Below are 20,000 nucleotides of genomic sequence, written 5' to 3'. Positions count from 1 at the left end.
CAGTTCTTGTAGAATTCTATCAGCAAAGAGAGATCGCCATCAGCGGACGACACAGTCGACGCGAAATTTATAATGTTCATCTCTCGTGGTTCAGAATTCTATCCACTCTTTGTATGATCACAACCCATAGCATAAGAAACCCTCGAGGATCAGATCCAACATGAGGTGATACGATGAACGAGAACTGTTGATATGATGAGATTTCCATGAAGTAAGTGGTGCAGCATTAGGCATACGAGATATCTATCAACCAGTAGTAGTACTTGATGGCTCATCACCGTCATCATCTTCTTCTCGGCCGCATCACCCACTTCTGCCGCCATCCGATACGCGTACAGGTTCGAGGGAAATGGGTAACCTAAAGAAGTGCTCCTCTCCCCTCTCATCGATCTTCCTCACCCATCTGCTTTTGCTGCGCGGCCTCCTCCGCCCTGATCCCTTCGCGCTCTTCCGCCGTTCCACGCCGCCTGCCGTCGTCCCCGTCCTTCCCACCTCCTCAATCTTCCCTATCATCGTCACCTCCATCCCATCTTCGCCTATCGGCCCCTCCTCCCTCCCCGCAGACAGTTAGCGATCGCCACCGAACTCCTCGGATTGAAGCGGAGCAGCTCGAGCAGGCCTGCGTACGGGTCGGACTTGCAGCCCACCAGAGAGCAGCCGATGTGCTCGTGATACGGGTCGCCCACCTTGAACTCCACCGCGTCGTCCACGCCGGACTCCTCGACGACATCCTTCGTGGGAGCGAGCGACACCTCCTCCGGGATGATGCAGACGAGTCTGCCTCCGGTTTGTCGAGCTGCGGCGGCGAGTGCTCCCGTGGATTGGGATGCCTCCGGTGAGACTTGTACTATTAGCTTGGCACCCATGCCGGCCGCCAGGGCCGATACGAACTCGTCGCTCGCAGGTTCCGCTGATGGATGACCATCATTTCTTCTTCTTCTTCTTCTTCTTCTTCTTCCACTGTCCCGGGAAAGCTAGAAAAGGAAGAGAAAACTAGCGCATTTAGCTCGTTCATAGGTTGATTTAAATGCCTTGTATTTCCGACCATATCTAACACCCAAACTTGGAGTATATACTTTACGATCTTAATAATACATCTGATTTCGTGCTCTTACAAAATATATCTTTGTTTAAAGACTGTGAACTATTAAATTACATCAAAACTTGTGAACAATGAAAGATATGTTTATATATATGCTTTGTCCGATGGAAGGTCACATAAACTTACTGTTACAGACAAAAGAGTACTTTTGATTTCCCTACATTCTTGGCGAGTGATCAATGGTTGCAGAAGATGTTTGATCCAAGAAGAAAAAGTTGTATGCAATAAGAAAGATAAAGGTAGATTGGTTTCCAAAGAAACTCACACGGTCGATTTGCTTGAAATTAATGCATAATATTTATATATATTAATCGACAGGAGAAACAGAAGAAAGTGGAAAGATTACCGGTTTGAGAGTGTCTAAGCAACCATCGACAGCGTTTTCTCGAGACCAAACCATTCTTTTCATCTGTTTCTCCTCCACCAATTAATGTGATTCTCCCCAACACCGTTGCGTGTGCGATAGAACCAAAGAGTTAACAGAGCGAGAGAGAGAGAGAGAGAGAGGGGGGTTGGGGATCGAAGAAGAAGCAGAGGAATTAATAGAAGGTGGGGAAGGTGGTGGCTATCGCTGTAGACTACGTGTTTTGGTCGTCATCGACGCTGGCCTTAGCGAAAGGTGAAGGCTATCATACAAAGCAAACCCGTCCCGATCGGTGATACACTTCAGCCGCGTCCGATTCCTCGGCGACTTGGGTCAAACGCTGCCTATTTCTAAGAAATATGTCCATATTTATCGTTGCAGAAAATTAAAAATAGTTATAAAATCTATCTCTTCAACATCTGCAAGGTGTTATGATTAAAGCTAAGCTAATGATCTATCAAAGTCTAAACTACCCGATAATTATAGTAACCATTTTTAATTCATGTCTTGATATAACATATGTATATGTACTTATGTATATAAAAAAAACTAAATTCTTGGTTTTAACTCACACTTAATTTGATCATCGAAGTAATAATATCTTTATTTAGTTTATGAAGTTGCAGATATACATATATCAATCTAACATTGGGATCCATTTTCACGGTAATAACGAAGACAAAAAAAATAGAGTGAAAAAATTTTGTGACGTGAGGAGGAAACGATCAACTCGAATGATGATATCAGCGTGACTGGTCCAGCAAGTCTGGCTGTCATCCATAATTCCGTGATGTTGATATGTAAGCTTCAGCTAAAAATAGCCATTAGTCCTTCAGTGATTCATCAGAGTATAATGCATGGGGCTGCATGACAGTCAGCCTTGTCTGTCATCATCATCGTAAATGGATTGCACTTGAGAGATGAAGCTTTTATCTTTCCAAGGTTGGCTGATGCTCACACTTCCTCTTGAATTATTTGTGCAAATCCACCTTTTTGTGGACTTGGATGGAGTTTGATTGGCATTTATTATGGTCTGCTCCATGCCAGCCTGCTGCAGTTTGGATGTCTTCTGCTTGTGGTTCCCGCTGCCTCTTCGAGAGAGAGAGAGAGAGAGAGAGATGCAAGTCTCAAACAACATATACTGATAACTGTGACCTCTTAGCTTTTATTTGATTTCATTATTCTTCGATTGATGTAAGATTAAATATGTCTATTACTGCTCCGATTCGACGTCATATGATAAATCATTATTTATCTTCGTATTAGTATAAACAAATCCTCACGACTGATTACGACAAATGATAACTAATCACACGAGTATTATTATTTAGATGAAAAACATGAATCACGAATGATAGGGAGGAGAAATGAGTACTCCATTGGCAAGGCATATACTCGACGTCACGTAGAGATTAGCCGAGGAGACATTGCCTGGCGTGGAGTAGTCCCAAAGCCAAGCGAAGAGATGTGTATGTATGCTTTGTGATTCCTCCCTCATCGAGCACTGTAATCTTTTGCTGTCGAGCAATGTAATCTTTTGCCATCCACCCATTTGGTGCCATTTCATATGTGAAATCTAATTGGATTTATAATGTACATTGTACTGTTGTAGTAGTAGTAGACACGTACACAGAAACAATAATACATGCATTCACAGGCCACAGTGTGTGTGTGTTTTGGGCGTCGACAAAGCGTTTATGAATTACATATATATATATATATATATATATATATATATATATCCAACTTGAGATGACAATTCCGGGTACATCTTTATGAATTACATAATTATGAAAAAGATCAAATGTATGTTTTCATAGGCCAAGCTACCCAAAAAGTTTTGGGATGAGGTTTTAAGGACTGTAGTTGATGTGATCAACTTATTACCATTTACAGCCCTAGATAGTGATATTACAGAGTATGTATGGTTATGGAAAAATGTTTCATACAGACATTTAAGAGTGTTTAGTTGTCGTATAAGAAGATTTGATTGTCATAGAAGAAATATATCGAGAAGGTATTGAAAAGGTTCAGTATAAACAATACAAAGCCAATTGGTTCTCCTCTTGCAAGTCATTTTAAGTTATGCTTGGAACATAGTCCTTCAAGTGATGAGGAGAAAGAGAAAATACAAAAGGTTCCTTATGCTTCAGCAGTTGGAAGTTTAATGTATCCGATGGTATGTACGAAGCCGAACATCGCATATGTAGTGAGTGTTACTAGTATATTTCTTGTAAATCCAAGCAAAGAGCACTGGGTAGCAATGATGTTTGTTTAAGCTTTGCAGGATCAGAATAATGGTGACAAAGACAAGAAACAGGTTGGTGAAAATGACAAAAAACAAATCACGACGAAGACAAAAAGTGAGATAAGAGTTGAAGGCCTTGGGAAGCCTCTTAAAATTCTTAAAAACCCAAAAAAGAAACCAGATTCTGATGAAGAAAAGACTTTAACCATTGACAGGAAATCATCTGATGAGATGCATGAAAAACAGAATACAAAGTTGCCTATCAAGGAACCTAAGGTAGAAAGCAAAGAAACTGAGAATTCTTGCAAGCTCAAAGATTTGTTGACTGAACCTGTATATACAAGGTTGCTAGAATCTAATACTGGACTTCATTTGAAGGTATGCACAAGTCACATGAATATATGCAGGTTATGCCTTATTTCAGGTGTATGTTCTGATTTTTCTACTGCTATCTCAGGTGTTGATTGTCAGTTGCAAATTCATGTCTTACTATTACAGAATTAGTAACTTTGTTTGTTTATTCTAAAGTTTCAGTTCTGTTGTACATATGTACACTTATCTGGGCTATGTATCATTAGTTAATTCCTGTCTATATCACAATTACTACTAAATAACATGTAAATTTATTGTCTGTGTGTGTATCATCTTAACTTACATAGAAACATATATTAAGATTACAATTAATTTGAAGATGAGAAGCTGATCTATTCTCATGATCAGTCTCCACAGGAATTAACTGAGATGGCAATGAGATATTATGATGAAGTTGCTCTCCCAAAGTTGGTATGCCTGAGTACAATTTTTTCATATTTAATTCATTATTTTCTGTTTTAGTATGGAATGATGGTTAATGAGTATTATTTGTACCTTGGCATGTATTCAGGTCTCAGATTTTGGGTCATTGGAGCTATCACCTGTTGATGGTCGTACTCTAACTGATTTCATGCATACAAGAGGTCTAAGAATACGCTCTCTTGGGCAAGTTGTGAGTCACCTTTAGCTTGAAGAGGCTGAATATATCTTTACTTTCACAAAGTATTTTTCCTAATTATATTAAATGCAATATTATGTACAATATCTGTCAGGTCAAGCTTTCAGAGAAGCTGTCTCATGTTCAGTCACTCTGTATTCATGAGATGATAGTAAGGGCTTTTAAGCATGTTGTACGAGCTGTGATTGCTTCTGTTTCTGATACTGGAGATTTATCTATATTGATGGCTGCAACACTTAACATGCTCCTTGGGCTTCCTGATTCTGATGTTTCACATTCTGCTATACGTGTGCACTTTCTAGTCTGGAGATGGCTTGAAGTATTTCTAAGAAAGCGATATAACTGGGAACTTACAATCTCAAACTATAATGATATAAGAAAATATGCTATTTTAAGAGGGCTATGTCACAAGGTAATGATCATTTTTCATTTCTGTAAATGATATTTAATTTTCCTTTCATCTTACATGTTCAATTTTCTTAGGTGGGAATTGAATTGGCACCCAGAGACTTTGATATGGATTCAAATTTCCCCTTTGACAAATCAGATATCATCAGCCTTGTACCTGTGCACAAGGTAAAGCTGCTAAGATGGTCTTATTTGAAATATGGTATCTACCATAATGTATCTTACATTCTTAGTGCTTTTGAATCTTTTGCAGCAAGTTGCATGCTCATCTGCAGATGCACGACAACTTCTAGAGTCTTCGAAAATGGCACTTGATAAGGGTAAAACTTGAAGACGCAGTCAACTATGGAACAAAGGTAATTCGTCATAAGATACTGTACAGGTTAACTTCTTTGTAAAGACCTTTTTTCTCTTTCATTTGCTTTTGGTATGAAGGTGTAGTTGGATGCAGGCTCTGGCAAAATTAATTGCAGTCTGTGGTCCTTATAATCGGATGACTGCTGGAGCCTACAGTCTTTTAGCTGTTGTTCTCTACCATACTGGTGACCTTAATTAGGTAGCTTTCAGATATTTGTGTCACTGAAGGCCATGGTTCTTATGATATGGACTTATGGAGTATCTTACGATCTGTTATGTGCCATGGTTCTCTCTTTTCTGATATCTTAAAAGGAACCTTGTTAAATGGTCTATTTGAGTAAAATTGAGCAGATCAATTATGTTTTTACCAATCCAATGTCAAAAATACACCATTATGGACAATTTAAATTTGCCAAGTCCAACGATCTGAAATTTGGAGAATTGTAATGTAAAGTTTGTGTCATGGGTGATTATGTTCCGAGTGATTGAAACCGTTTTTTGTAATTCATATTTCATAATATTGACATGTAATTCTGTTGGAAATTTAGTTGGTAGCTAATTTATGCCTTGAATAAGTGCATGCAGGACCATTAGTGGGTCATGAGGTTGAAACAGATCAAAGAGCGATAAACCACAGTTCAATATTTTAATACAGCATTTGTGTTCCTGACTTGTGTCCTCTTTTAGTAGATCAATGTCTAATTCTAATTGGATTTATCTGTTTTTTAATGGCTTTTGCAAAGATCTGAATCGAGTTAAACCATGAAACAGTATTCTACCACTATGGTTTCTTACGCTAAGATGAATATTATAATATGCTATATGGTGTTTTTTACTATTTAAAATTTTATATATCACTTCAATTATTAGGGATGACTTTTAGGAACTTTCTGTTATAAATTTTGAACCTGTGCTCCTGTCTTTGGCTGGGATTATACTAAATTATTGCAACTTTTAGGCCACAACTTATCAGCAGAAGGCATTGGACATAAATGAGAGGGAGCTTGGATTGGATCATCCAGATACAATGAAGAGCTACGGCGACCTAGCTGTTTTTTACTACAGGCTTCAACATACTGAATTGGCTCTAAAGTAACTTCAATTCTTATTTGTTGTAGTATCAAATCTTAGATAGTGTTCTTTTGATTGGGAATTCTAATATCTTGAATTATTAGATATTCCATCTTTTGTTTTTATAATGACTTGAACATTGGTACTGTCTTATAAGATATTATTGCAGTATAATATATTAGGATTCGAGGAGATATAAACTTAGAATTAGTGCCTCTTCTAGATAGAAAAAAAGAAGAAGACTTCTGGCAGGTAACGGTCAAAAATTTTTAACTAGGTTATTTGCATGAAATGATCTTGATGAATTAATACATAAAAGTAGAAATTTTAGTCTTGAATTCTAGATTACCAAACTAAAAAGATGGTTTCACTTAAAACAACATTCTTAGCATAATACTTGTAAAGTTAAGGAGAAGCCTTTCTTCTACTATAAGCATTGAAAAGAAGTTTGTAAGTTATTCAGCATGAATGCAATGATTGAGATATTTGTACAATTTGTTCATTGTATATCATGCTTCCCAGCACATGTAAAAAATGTCTACATGTCAGAAGCTATTTAATAATGTAAATCTTCTAACTATGACAAAGAAAGCTTTATGATATTAATTAGTGAAGGATAGAGCTTTAAACATACAGAGTTTGTCGTAGGAGTACCATGGTAACAAAGTATTTAGAAAAAATTGCATCTATATCTTTTCTTATGTTATTCTTTAAAAGCTTAAAGAGTGACAAATGGTTTATCAAACTTATCAGCATTGTAAAAATTCAGGTTCCTCCGGTCCACTGTGACCATCTTATGAGAGAGAAAGAACACATCGGAATTTTGGTTGGAGAAAGAAGATAGCTCCATTAATATCACATGATTAGTTATAACATGGATTTATTAGCCAAATGGTGAAGAGGAAACTTAAAAATTTTAACACTTAGTCTTGTGGAAGGAGATTGAATAGGTTCTTGTCATAGGCTTGTCAAGAGACCAGACAAATTTCATAAAGTTTCTCCCATTTTTCTCAGTCTAGTCGGGGAATAAATTTTTATGGCCGTTGACAAAGGCCATTGTTCTATTTTAGTCTCATGTGTGACATGTCTTGAGTGTTTTCTCTGTTTGGTCATTGCTCATTTTTAGCTTGTGTTTTGAAGCACCGAGGTTTATATTCTTGATGTGTTATCATGAGGGTTGGTTGATATGACCGGTTAAACAGAGAATTTTTTTTTTACATGCCAATGCAAAACTTAATATTAAAGCTTCCATGACACATATCTGTCTTATGGTTTTGGTTATGTCTACTCTATTATTATGCATATTAGCTAAAATATGCAAAGATGGCATTTTCTTCGTTTTTTTGCCACAAAGAATGCAGCTTAATTTGAGAACAATGGCTTTCTAGATTTAACTTTAATATTTACTTCGTACCTGAAAATTAATGTGTGCATAAAAAGTTGAAGAACAGAAACTAACAAAAATTAAGCTTCTTACTTTCCAGGTTAGTATTGTTATGTTTTGGTGTTTGTATTGGAAATAATAAGCCAGGACCATGCTTCCATTATATGTTATTTACCATCACCCTTAATTTTTCTCCTGTTACTTGTTAATCAGGTATGTGAAACGTGCGTTGTATCTTGTGCATCTTACTTGTGGACCATCTCATCCAAACACAGCTGCTACATATATTAATGTGGCTATGATGGAGGAAGGCCTGGGAAATATACATGTGGCACTTAGATATCTTCATAAAGCTTTGAAATGCAATCAGAAGTTGCTTGGTCCTGACCACATTCAGGTTTGTTTTTGTTCTCAAATTCTGTTTCTTCTTGTGTCTTTTTATTTCTGAAGTAGTCATAACATTCTTTTAAGATAAGCAGCTGATGCTTATTGTAGTTCGGTGTTAGAAATCATAAATTATTACAATAATTGGTTAATGAAGTCCCACAGAAACATTATTAATTACTTTGAGATGATAAGGCATGTATTACAGAGTGACTTCTAGCTAGTTCACCCCTAATCTGCTCACCTAGTGACCTGGATAATTAGGTGATCTAGAACCCCTTATCTATTGACCTTCTGCTGTGTGGGAGAGGGCTTTGCCAAAGCAGTATAAGTTAGCAGGTTCGACTTTCAGCAATCCATATAAATTAGGAGCATCATTGGCCTGTTATCAAGGGGTTCAGTTATATGCTTCATTAGACAATCTCTGGAACCCATTAGCCAAAGTTTGCCACACACATTATTATTCTGCCCTAACAAGAGTATACCATTCTCGGTCATGCAACCAAGATTTGTTATACATAAGAAAATGGGACAGCAATTCATTCCTTTTTAATTTGTTAGTTTGGGTTTGAACAAGTACATCAAGCAAAATCAGATGAGCTTAAAATCTATCATGTGGTAGAGTACAAAAGGTTTTGGGATCTATAAGAAAAGGATTGCTTTCATATCAAGGTCATCTGGGATGACCTAGTCAGCTTAATACCTAAGCGAACTCCTTCACTCTATTTTCTCTCTAACCTCCTCTTTCTACTCAACATGAGAAAACAATCATTTCCAAGTTCAAAATGGGCATTCCCTTTTGGATACTCTATTATATTTTGAAACACAGGTTACTTGACAAATAAAAAGTTCAATATCTCTAGATGCATTCCATATCCATACTCTAGTGGGACATCTAGTTTGGCTCCTTTGTGACCTCTGAAATGTACGAGCCATACCTTTCTACTTGTGGGGGTTAAGGCTGCGTACATTGTCCCTCCCGGATATTGAATTAATGTGCAAGTGTTAAGAGTGTTAGGCTGCCACTTTGTATACACCTCCAATATTTATTAGAGCTGACTATCTTCTAGATATGTCCAAGGGTACTTCTCGAACACTTTGTAAGTCACTAGTTTATATTTTATTATCGATTGGGAAGAGCTCATTATTTTATCATCTTTAATAGTTCAAGTAGATGGGGATCCACAAAGCATAGTCTATGGAATATAGATTTGATTTTGACTGTTACCTTTTACATTATTCTCTTTTCCTTACAAGTATATCAATATAAGATTTTGTTCTAAAAGGTGTTTTACAATGTACTGCACTAAGATGCTTGTCAACACTTTTTTTCTTCCCATCTTTTGATTCAGAACTATATATTTTCTTAAAGCAAAAATATGAGATTTCATTGTATACATGATTTTGCTGCCACATACACTCTGTCTCACTCTTTCAAAATTTTACTTGTTCCCATATCTTCGTCTTGTTATTTTCATTTCATTGCAAAACCAACACCAATTGTTTCCAACTATGTAAGGGAAAAAATTGCATCTCTGTTTTCTTGTGTTCTTGTATGGAGATGGTACACACACAGACATGATGTAGATGGACATACATAGGAACACAAAAATAATGGACACTAGCTGCATGTGTACGTGGAATGAAGTGGTTTTTTTGTCTCAAAACAGTCTCTTTTTCAGAAAAAGAGCTTCTGATACTAACTTGCCTTTTCAAATTAGTCCTCTGATTGGCTCTCTTATGATAACATGAAAGTTAATTTTTGGCAGATAAAAAACCTATCAACTTTATAGTATAATGATAATATCTTTTCCAGGTTTGCCTGTGATAAACCAGATTTATAATTTCATTGAATGATCTCACACTAACTGTCTTTTAACTTTCAATGTCTGATGTAAGTAGTTCCATTATTATTTTTTTGCATTGGATGGTAGACCTTATTTTATTTTTATATGAAGAGTATTAGGTATATATATAATATATGTATCTAATTTTCTACATTACATTAGACCGCAGCAAGTTACCATGCGATAGCTATTGCACTATCCTTGATGGAAGCATATCCTTTGAGTGTTCAACATGAGCAAACAACATTACAAATACTTAGAGCAAAGCTTGGTCCAGATGACTTGCGTACTCAGGTGATTTATGCATATCTTTATATGGAGAGACATCAATAAAACTTTTTTTTTCTTAATTCTGCATCGATTTAGTTTCTTGACTCACAGAGTTGCCATTTGATTTCGCAGGATGCTGCTGCCTGGCTTGAGTACTTTGAGTCAAAGGCTATTGAGCAGCAAGAAGCTGCTCGAAATGGTACGCGGAAGCCTGATGCATCTATTGCCAGCAAAGGCCACCTGAGGTACAGCAATAATTGCAGTGATTAGGTTTAACATGCTTTAGGTCACAAATACTGTGAGCATGCTCACTCTGCACTTATTGCTGATATACGTGATCTATATAACGTCATCCTCGTGCACTAAAATTAATATTTTCATTGACTAGATGTGCCAACTGAATTTTCTACTTCCACTAAAATGATGAATATCCTATGCCTGATCTCCTTGATTTCATTGATTCCAACCAAGATGGTAGAGGAAGAGATGCTGAATCCCTGAAGAGGAAGAATCTGGGTTTAATGGTATGTTGATAAGCCTTTATCTTGTTTAAATACTTCTGAGAATCTAATTGTGTATTTATGTTTGGTCATGTTGGCTTACATGTTTAATATATCCGCTTGCTACCTGAATGATTTTTTAAGTGGTAGATCGAATAAATGTCAAAGACAACATTTATAGAGCCAATAATTTCATGCTAACTTTGGTGGTGAATTAGGTCTTAGGTAGTATATAGTTTAACAGAATAACCTAATTTATAGCAAATATCAAGTTAGTCACTTGAAATAATTCAACTTGTACTTAATTTTTGCATCTAAATTAGTGGTAAACTGAATAAATTTTGAACTTAACACTCATAGAGCCAATTGTTTCATGTAAATATTGGCAATAAATCAGGTCTAACATAATATAGTGAGCAAACTATGCTAATTTATAACAAGCAACTAACAAGTTACTCACTTAAAATTTTTCAAATTGTACTTAGTTTTTACAGCTCTTGCTGCCTGCTACCAATCACTTGATTATAGGCATGCATTTATTTTACCTTGTCTGCCCTGCTTCTGGTTCAAGAAGATACTGCCTTATTGCTATATAACCTGTCCAAGTATTTGAAAGAGAGTCCAACTGAACCTAGAAAACAGAAGTAGATCCTCACTCTTAATTGTTGTGCATGTGGATAATCAAAATACTCAAGCTTTATGTATCAGTACTAGAAAAATATTTTTTGAGAAACATGTCCTACATCCAGCTAGTCTTCAAAATCATGATGTTAAATGAGAATTCGCTGCAAAGGCCATACTGTTTTTGCATAACAGTGTCCTTTAGGTATTTTTTATTGGTTATGAACAATATTTTCATAGTTTCAGAATTCTTTTAGTGTTTGATACTTAATTGCAACACAAACCAACTTATATTAACTAGATGCTTGTGCACTCTTTAATTAAAATCAAAATGTATTCCAGATTATTTATAGTATTTAAAAATATATATTTTTGTGTTACTGGGCAGTTTTTCTCTCTGTACTAAGATGCTAATGTAGTTGCTGAAAGAAATTGATGATGAATCAGACACTTAACCTATAAATGGAGGTAGTGATACCCAAGATGATGAGAACATGAGTAGTCCAGGTGTTGAGTCAAAACATGAAGATGCTGTTGCCAAAAAGCAGTTATTTGTTTCTCAACAATCTAAAGGAACAGCAGAGCAAAAGGTTGCTTCTTTTAGTGAAGATGTAAGAGAGATAAATACAGAAGCAGAAGATGGTTGGCAACCTGTTCAAAGACCAAGGTCCATCGGAGGTTCAAGCCAGCAAATCAAGCATCAACGTACAAGCACCTGGAAAACCTACAACTATCAGATGAATGATGTTCCTAGTGAAACTGTTCAATCCAAGCCACAGTTTTCTTATTTAAATAATGGGTATTATTTGCTTAAGAAAAAGATAGTTATTCCTGGAAGCTTTAATGACAATCTTAACATGCAAGTTCAGTCACCAGACACCAGATCTGGTCAGAAGGCGTATAAGGCTGTAACTTATCGGGTGAAGTCAGTGCCTTCATCCACCAATCCTGAGATCAGTCATAACTCTTGGAGTGCTGTCGAAAGAACGACTTCCCCATTAGATGCTCATGCACCCTATTATCGCCATGATAGCCAGGTATTAGAGAATCAGAAGAACCTAATAGGTGGTGTCTCTGAGCCTCGCAACAATTTGGTTCATAGTTTTAGTAATTCTCCATCATATAAAGATGTAGCACTGGCACCTCCAGGAACAATTGCCAAGATACATAGCCGAAAGTTTCAGGAGAATATGCCATTGGAACAAGAGTTGTCTATTGGTGGCAATGCATCTGAAATAAAGGAATCATTTTTGGCTGAGGAACATACAGAAAATGCTGCGGAGCTACCTGAGATATCTAACATAACCCAAGATAAGGACACTGTCCAGGATGCGTTTTTAGACTCAGATAAAAAAGTTGAAGTTGATCATGAAGAAGAAAGAAAGGAAGATTGTGAAACAGAACAATTACTAGAACCATCATCTTCTGATTTGGAAGTGGCATCTTGTAGTAGCATGCTCACCAAGAATATCATTGACAATTGTGTATCTAGCAATGAGGTTCAAGGAGTTGAGCAAAATGAGAATCATGATCAGAATTCGTCAACAAATACATCTGATAGGAAAAAATCTGAGTGTCCCATCACTGCAGAAAGCAAAGAAGATAATCATGACGAAGCCTCATGTACCAATGTTGGTATCAGTTCTTACTCTAGTCTCCATCAATTCAATTTCAAGAAGGTTCTCATCCCTGAGAAAACAGGTGGTGATTATCCCACGATGGAACTACCACCTTCTAATTATGATGGGAGAGAGGTATCTAGCAAGAAGCTGTCTGCATCTGCTGCACCGTTTAGCCCTTTCCCTGCTACAGTACTTGGTCCTGTTCCTGTAACTGTTGGTCTTCCTCCTAATGGTACAATTTCTGCAGTTACACCATGGCCATTGAGTGCCCGTCTGCATGCTTCACCCACGGCTGTAATGCCAATGGTGCCTCCTATTTGTACCTCACCGCATCATCCTTATCCTTCTTCACCTAGGCCTTCGCACATTCTACGTCCCTTGCCATTTATATATCCACCATATACCCAACCTCAAGTCATTCCAAATACCACTTTTGCTATGAACAGTAACATATTTCATGGAAACCATTATCCATGGCAGTGCAACATTGGTGCAAACGTTCCTGACTTTGCGCCAGGATCAGTATGGTCTGGTTCTCATCCTGTGGACTTCTCATCTTTGCCACCCATCATTAGTCCAACTTCTGAATCCGTGTTGGAACCAATTATAACATCTCATTTAAGAACTGATGTGAGTCTAGACCTTCCATCGGATAACAATACTGAAGAAGGGACCAAAACAGAAGAGAATAATGAGATATCCCAGATTATAGACATTTGTAAACCGCTGGATGGTAACTGGTTAGAGAAACGGGAATCTGAAGAATCTCACAGAAATAATACAAAAATTACCGACTTGGAATCTGAGACGGTTTTCAGACAAGATGCACAGCATAGTGGTGGAAGGCATGTCTTCAGGAGTAGCAAAAAGTATGAGGGTGAGGGAAGCTTTAGCATATACATCAAGGGTAGAAATCGCCGTAAACAGACACTAAAGCTGGCTATAAGTTTGCTCAATATGCCATATGGATCACAGTCATTTAAAGTTATATATAGCAGAGTAGTAAGAGGAAGTGATGTTATAAGTGCAACAGATATATCTTCCAGTGAAAATATTACTTCCGACTAGTCACAAGCAAAGAACACTACAAACTTCAAAATGGGCAGGAAAGAATTTTTTTTATTGTTCAAGCCACATCCAGGAGGACGTGACTGAAAAATTAGCAATGTTGATAATTTAGTTATTGCTATTTTTCAGGCAACTGATATTTTTTATTAAGAAGCCAAGATTGAACGTTCAGGAAGGTAAGCGACAAATCTCCTCATGGTCCAAGCCAGGTATTTCTTTGTTAATTAGCTTGACAATGTTACATAACTTGCAGATTTATTGCTCATCAATGCACCTCCATATACTTTATTGTCAATAACATCTCTTTTGCTTTAATTTTGTGTTGGTTTCTCAAGCATACAATTAATTTATCCTGTTTAACATAAGTTATTAGGAAGAAACTTTGTTTGTGAACTGATCATGATTCACCTTTGAAATCCCCAAATTTTTTAATCTCGAGTATCTTCAGTATTGATATCTCACACCATCAAAAAGCTCATAGTATACCATCATGCATGTAATTTATAAGCCTGACTCGATATTTTAGTTCCGGTCTAGCCATTCCAATTGCCAAGCAACCGGTCAAGAGAGACAGACTGAGCGGATATTTTCAGGCTTCCGAAGATGTTTTGATATGCATGAAACTAGTATCAACATCTTTTTGAGGCGCAGATTTTTGCTTCTATTGTAGCTTTCTCTAATTTGCAATCTTGATAATCAGATTGCTGGAGTTAAGTTGTTTTTTCTAATTACCTCTCATCTGTTGCAAATTCCAGGGTATGGCTTACCATCAAATCCAACCTAATTCCTTTTAGTTAAGTCTTCCACTTGCTATGTTTACTGCTGTTGATCTAATCATCTATCACACGTCTTGAGTCTCTGGGCTCATTGGATTTCCAGTCTACCAGGGATTATCAGTTCATTTGTTGAAGCAGTACAACATTTAATAATGATGTTAAATCCGATTAGAAAGCTGGGTTGTGCATCCTACCTCTTATGATTTTGTTTTTATGACATTATCTACAACCATTTTCTTGCATTCTCAAATTAGAGCAGATTTATCCGAAAATTAGACTTGTAATATAGCTGCCACACTACCTTTTTGGCATTCCAGTACAGACTAGGTAGATTGCTTGAATTGTAATGTATGCCTCTGTTATTCAGTAGTGATGCTCAAGCAAGATTTATGTGTGGTCGAGTTTTCAACTTGCACAACATATATAATTTTTTTTTGTATGTTGTTTGTCATAGCTTTCTAGATGTATGTATATCATTTGCCATCTTTTCAACTCAACATTAAATGCTTTCTGAGTAGAGTGTGGGGTTAATTTGTGGTGTTTGAATGAAATTGGGTGATTGATCATTCACAAAAATATTTTTGCATGATCATTCCTAGTATTTTCATTTCTTCTTCCGTACAGGCTGATGAAGACCATTTCGTCTGCAGGTTCACAACATAGATTGTTGAGAAGGCTATGAAGTTCCAAGTCTAGAGAGGATGGAAATAGCGTAGAACTTTTGACCAAATCATTAGAATTAGGTTGAAACTATTAACCATTTTTTCTTCTCCATTGAAGAGACATGTATGAGCATTTTTCTCCTCTCTTTTTTCCCCTTTTCCTTTTGAGGATTCTGAAATTTATAGCCGACAACATTGTAAGTCATGGGATTTTGTGAACCTCGACTTTTCTACCCATCAAAATAACTTTTGCAATTTCTGCTAATATATTCTTTTCGGGTATGCGTTTCATGCTTGCAAAATTAACGTCATTCAGTCGTTGATAGGGTTGGGAAAATTCTCTTGTTTTTTTATCTGATGTGATGGTCAAAGTGAAAATTTTAAGCTTAATTAGCTGCTTCTAAAACCTGATATTCCTGATCATCGACTTGATTATGAGTTGGAAACGTTGAACATCGGAGATCAGTATATTCTAATTTGTTTAAATCAATGCATTTAGGATGCTGTTATTCTTTTCTTTAATAATCAAATGATGTAAGAGGTAAATTAATGATTCCATCTCTCTGATCAAAATACTTCAGTCAAAATTGATAATAGTATAGATTCCGATATGAAATATCACGAATCAAGTTTAATAGGTTAACTGATTTATTAATTTTATTGACCTATTAATTGATATTTAAGTTAAAAATTAATAAGAATACATTTAGCAGACTTTTTTTTTTCTCATTGCTACTGTCATTTTTGTTCTCATTAGGTTTCTAATTCTTCTTAAGCTTTGTACGGACAAGATTCTATCTATAAAGATTAAGATAACCTCAAATACTCTAATTTGAAAAAATAATAACAATAACAAATAATCAACATGGTAACAATGAATCTGGACGTTTGACATGTCTTCAAGGTAGTCGTACTTGGGAAGATACAAATGGTTTCAGCACCTCTTCAGTTCTTGTAGAATTCTATCAGCAAAGAGAGATCGCCATCAGCGGACGACACAGTCGACGCGAAATTTATAATGTTCATCTCTCGTGGTTCAGAATTCTATCCACTCTTTGTATGATCACAACCCATAGCATAAGAAACCCTCGAGGATCAGATCCAACATGAGGTGATACGATGAACGAGAACTGTTGATATGATGAGATTTCCATGAAGTAAGTGGTGCAGCATTAGGCATACGAGATATCTATCAACCAGTAGTAGTACTTGATGGCTCATCACCGTCATCATCTTCTTCTCGGCCGCATCACCCACTTCTGCCGCCACCCGATACGCGTACAGGTTCGAGGGAAATGGGTAACCTAAAGAAGTGCTCCTCTCCCCTCTCATCGATCTTCCTCACCCATCTGCTTTTGCTGCGCGGCCTCCTCCGCCCTGATCCCTTCGCGCTCTTCCGCCGTTCCACGCCGCCTGCCGTCGTCCCCGTCCTTCCCACCTCCTCAATCTTCCCTATCATCGTCACCTCCATCCCATCTTCGCCTATCGGCCCCTCCTCCCTCCCCGCAGACAGTTAGCGATCGCCACCGAACTCCTCGGATTGAAGCGGAGCAGCTCGAGCAGGCCTGCGTACGGGTCGGACTTGCAGCCCACCAGAGAGCAGCCGATGTGCTCGTGATACGGGTCGCCCACCTTGAACTCCACCGCGTCGTCCACGCCGGACTCCTCGACGACATCCTTCGTGGGAGCGAGCGACACCTCCTCCGGGATGATGCAGACGAGTCTGCCTCCGGTTTGTCGAGCTGCAGCGGCGAGGGCTCCCGTGGATTGGGACGCCTCCGGTGAGCTTTGTATGGTTGGTCACGGGATCTTCTACAAGCCCTTAGGTGATCGACTTCATCTTTCTGCTGTTTTGAAGCTCAACTACCCCAAGACTTCCAACATCTCTACCAGTCTGGTGAGCGGGACTGTCGAGAGCTTGGGGCCCCACCACATCGATCCCATCTCGCTTGTAGCCTATGCTCAAAAGGAGTATGTTTTCACGATGATCCCCCAAGCCAACCACTCATGCTCCTCTCTTCCATTCCAGGAGGAATCACTAAGTTTCGGGCCTACTTCTGTTTGTAGTCATCTCCTCCGGTATATGACTGGTAGAACATTTCAGCTAGACTACGGCAGTGGCTGCACCGGTAGCAACTGTGGAACTCTAAGTAGTAGCTTTGGGTTCTCCGCTAGATTCTTGTCCTTCGATATGATACAGTGCTCGGAGAACGGCCGGTTGCATCTCTACATCGAATTCTCCAATTCCAGTTATCTTTCATATGATGTCCCGATGGTGCCTAAGAAGTCCATGATGGGTGAAGGCTATTGGGACCATGTTAAGAATCGTCTCTGTCTCATAGCCTGTCACATTCTTGAAGGGAGTTCACAGGCGAGTCCCTCTGTTGGTGATTGCTCGATCGGACTGAGCTTATGGTTCCCAACTGTCCTGACGCTGAGAAGAAAGGACGTGGTCGGTCATATGTGGAGTAACAAGAAGAAGAGAGACCCTGGCTACTTCAGCATGGTCTCGTTCCACCGGTCGGGTGGGCGAATGGTCACGATTCCTGGGCTGAGATATAACTACACCCTAATAGATTCTGTCAGCGGGCCTTGCAAGGTGAGAAGTGGCAGCACACAGTCGAGCGAGGAAAGGTATCCAGATGGAAGATGTTCCCGCGACATGCGGTTCAGTATCGCGGTGGAGGATGCCGGCGGCCGAAGTGGATGGGGGGAAGCTAATGTCTTTTCTATGGGCGACGAGTTTTGTGATGATTATGACTTCGTTACGACGTCGGAGACGGCAAGCTTCGTGCCTGCAGCTGACTGGGTCGCGAAGAATCAAAGTGTTTGGAACGTAAGCTATGCCATAAGCTATTATATGTACTCTGCTTCCGCTGAGGGGGGCGAACAGTTTGGCATCGCTGCTGAGGGGATATACGATGCTGGAAGTGGAACACTCTGCATGAAGGGATGTGGATCTCCGAGTTTGCCCACCAAAAACCAAACAGCAATTGACTGTGAGATCTTAATCAATATCCAGTTTCCCCCTCTCCACTCGAAGATGGGAGATCGTATCAGTGGCACCATCAACACCACAAGGAGTAAGCAGGACCCTCTGCACTTTGACCCTATAAAGTTGTATTCTCAGCAAATTTACGCAGCAGAAGTAACTGAAGCGATTTGGAGGATGGATGTCGAAATCGTCATGGTCATGATCTCTCTCACGTTGTCGTGCATTTGCATTGGGTTGCAGACCTTCCACGCCAAGAAGCACCGTGACGCCCTGCCTTCCATGTCGATCACCATGCTCGGTGTTCTTATCCTTGGCTACGTGATTCCTCTGGTGCTGAACTTTGAAGCCTTGTTCGCGAACCGCAGTCGGTCTGGCTTTCTAAGTCTGCGGAGCGGTGGGTGGCTCGACGTTCATGAGGTCATCGTGAGGATCTTATCCGGCTTAGCTCTGTTCCTCTCCTTCCACCTGCTTCAAATGGCGTGGTCCGCGAGGTCATCGGACGAGAACAAGGGGCACCGCGTCGCGGAGTGGACGACGCTCAAGCTGTGCTTGCCTCTCTACTTCGCCGGGGCGCTGCTCACTTGGCTCATCAGCTCAAGGCACCACCTGCAGAGGTCGGAATTCAGCAGGCAGCGATACGGTTCTCGCTGGGAGGATTTGGTCCCTTATGCTGGCTTAGTGCTCGACGGATTTCTGCTCCCTCAGATCGTTCTTAACGTCTGTCGGAACTCCAAAGATAAGATCCTGACGCCTTTCTTCTACGTCGGAATCACGATCACCCGAGCTTTGCCTCATCTGTACGACGCTTATCGCTCTCGCAGTTATAACCGTCGCATTGATTCATCGTACATCTACGCAAGTCCAGACAGATATTTTTACTCGCTGGTGTGGGATGTCATCGTTCCTTGTGAAGGTTTGCTTTTTGCAGCGGCGATATACCTTCAGCAGCGAGTTGGTGGTGATTGTCTTCTTCCCCAAAGATTCAGAAAGCGTGTGGAGTACGAGGCAGTTCCAGTGGTTGCTCTTTAGCCCTTCGTGTGGAAGACCAGATTGCAGCAAGTCCATGAAATGTAGTAGTATAGTGCAGTAGTAAGTCAAGTCTTGTGTTGGTCCTGTGGTAGCTTTCTTCATGCGTCGACTTGCCCATCCCATGATCAAGTGTGATGAAGACTGTTCTTCTTCCACGGAAATATAAATAAGGGTTTCGTAGACTAAGAAGATTTCAGATTCATCGTTTTATTGAGGGTGTAGAACTTGGAGGATTACCTCCGAGAAACAAAAGAGAAAAAGGCAAGTGTCTTTATGGACAGTTCATGCAGACGAGAACGTT

General features: G+C 39.0%; 2 protein-coding genes and 1 long non-coding RNA gene across 3 annotated transcripts in view; 2 read left to right on the top strand and 1 right to left on the bottom strand.

Moving 5' to 3' along the window:
- Nucleotides 1-1,610, bottom strand: part of LOC135651317 (uncharacterized) — a 1,755-nt gene extending 145 nt beyond the window's left edge. Inside the window, exons 1-2 of the long non-coding RNA XR_010501838.1 lie at nucleotides 1,449-1,610; nucleotides 1-974 (exon numbers count right to left, since the gene is read on the bottom strand). The exon at nucleotides 1-974 is cut by the window's left edge and continues 145 nt beyond it. This is a non-coding gene — a long non-coding RNA (uncharacterized LOC135651317). The remainder of the gene's footprint in view (nucleotides 975-1,448) is intronic.
- Nucleotides 1,611-3,633: 2,023 nt separating this feature from the next.
- LOC135651421 (protein REDUCED CHLOROPLAST COVERAGE 1-like) lies at nucleotides 3,634-15,957 on the top strand. The gene is made up of 14 exons (XM_065171488.1): nucleotides 3,634-3,645; nucleotides 3,754-4,092; nucleotides 4,435-4,497; nucleotides 4,598-4,699; nucleotides 4,800-5,117; nucleotides 5,189-5,281; nucleotides 5,367-5,433; nucleotides 5,670-5,728; nucleotides 6,429-6,562; nucleotides 8,139-8,322; nucleotides 10,319-10,450; nucleotides 10,559-10,671; nucleotides 12,020-14,446; nucleotides 15,664-15,957. Exons 1-13 carry the CDS (start codon nucleotides 3,634-3,636, stop codon nucleotides 14,235-14,237), a joined length of 3,834 nt encoding a protein of 1,277 aa, XP_065027560.1. The 3' UTR covers nucleotides 14,238-14,446; nucleotides 15,664-15,957.
- Nucleotides 15,958-17,386: 1,429 nt separating this feature from the next.
- LOC135651420 (uncharacterized) lies at nucleotides 17,387-19,752 on the top strand. Its single transcript, XM_065171486.1, has one exon. The coding sequence runs from the start codon at nucleotides 17,387-17,389 to the stop codon at nucleotides 19,697-19,699; it is 2,313 nt and encodes a 770-aa protein (XP_065027558.1). The 3' UTR covers nucleotides 19,700-19,752.
- Nucleotides 19,753-20,000: the final 248 nt, after the last annotated feature.

The sequence above is a fragment of the Musa acuminata genome, chromosome BXJ3-10 (assembly GCF_036884655.1).
Source record: "Musa acuminata AAA Group cultivar baxijiao chromosome BXJ3-10, Cavendish_Baxijiao_AAA, whole genome shotgun sequence".
NCBI lineage: Eukaryota > Viridiplantae > Streptophyta > Magnoliopsida > Zingiberales > Musaceae > Musa > Musa acuminata.
The sequence above is the reverse complement of the archived record's forward strand: the minus strand, read 5'-3'. Positions and strand labels throughout refer to the sequence as shown.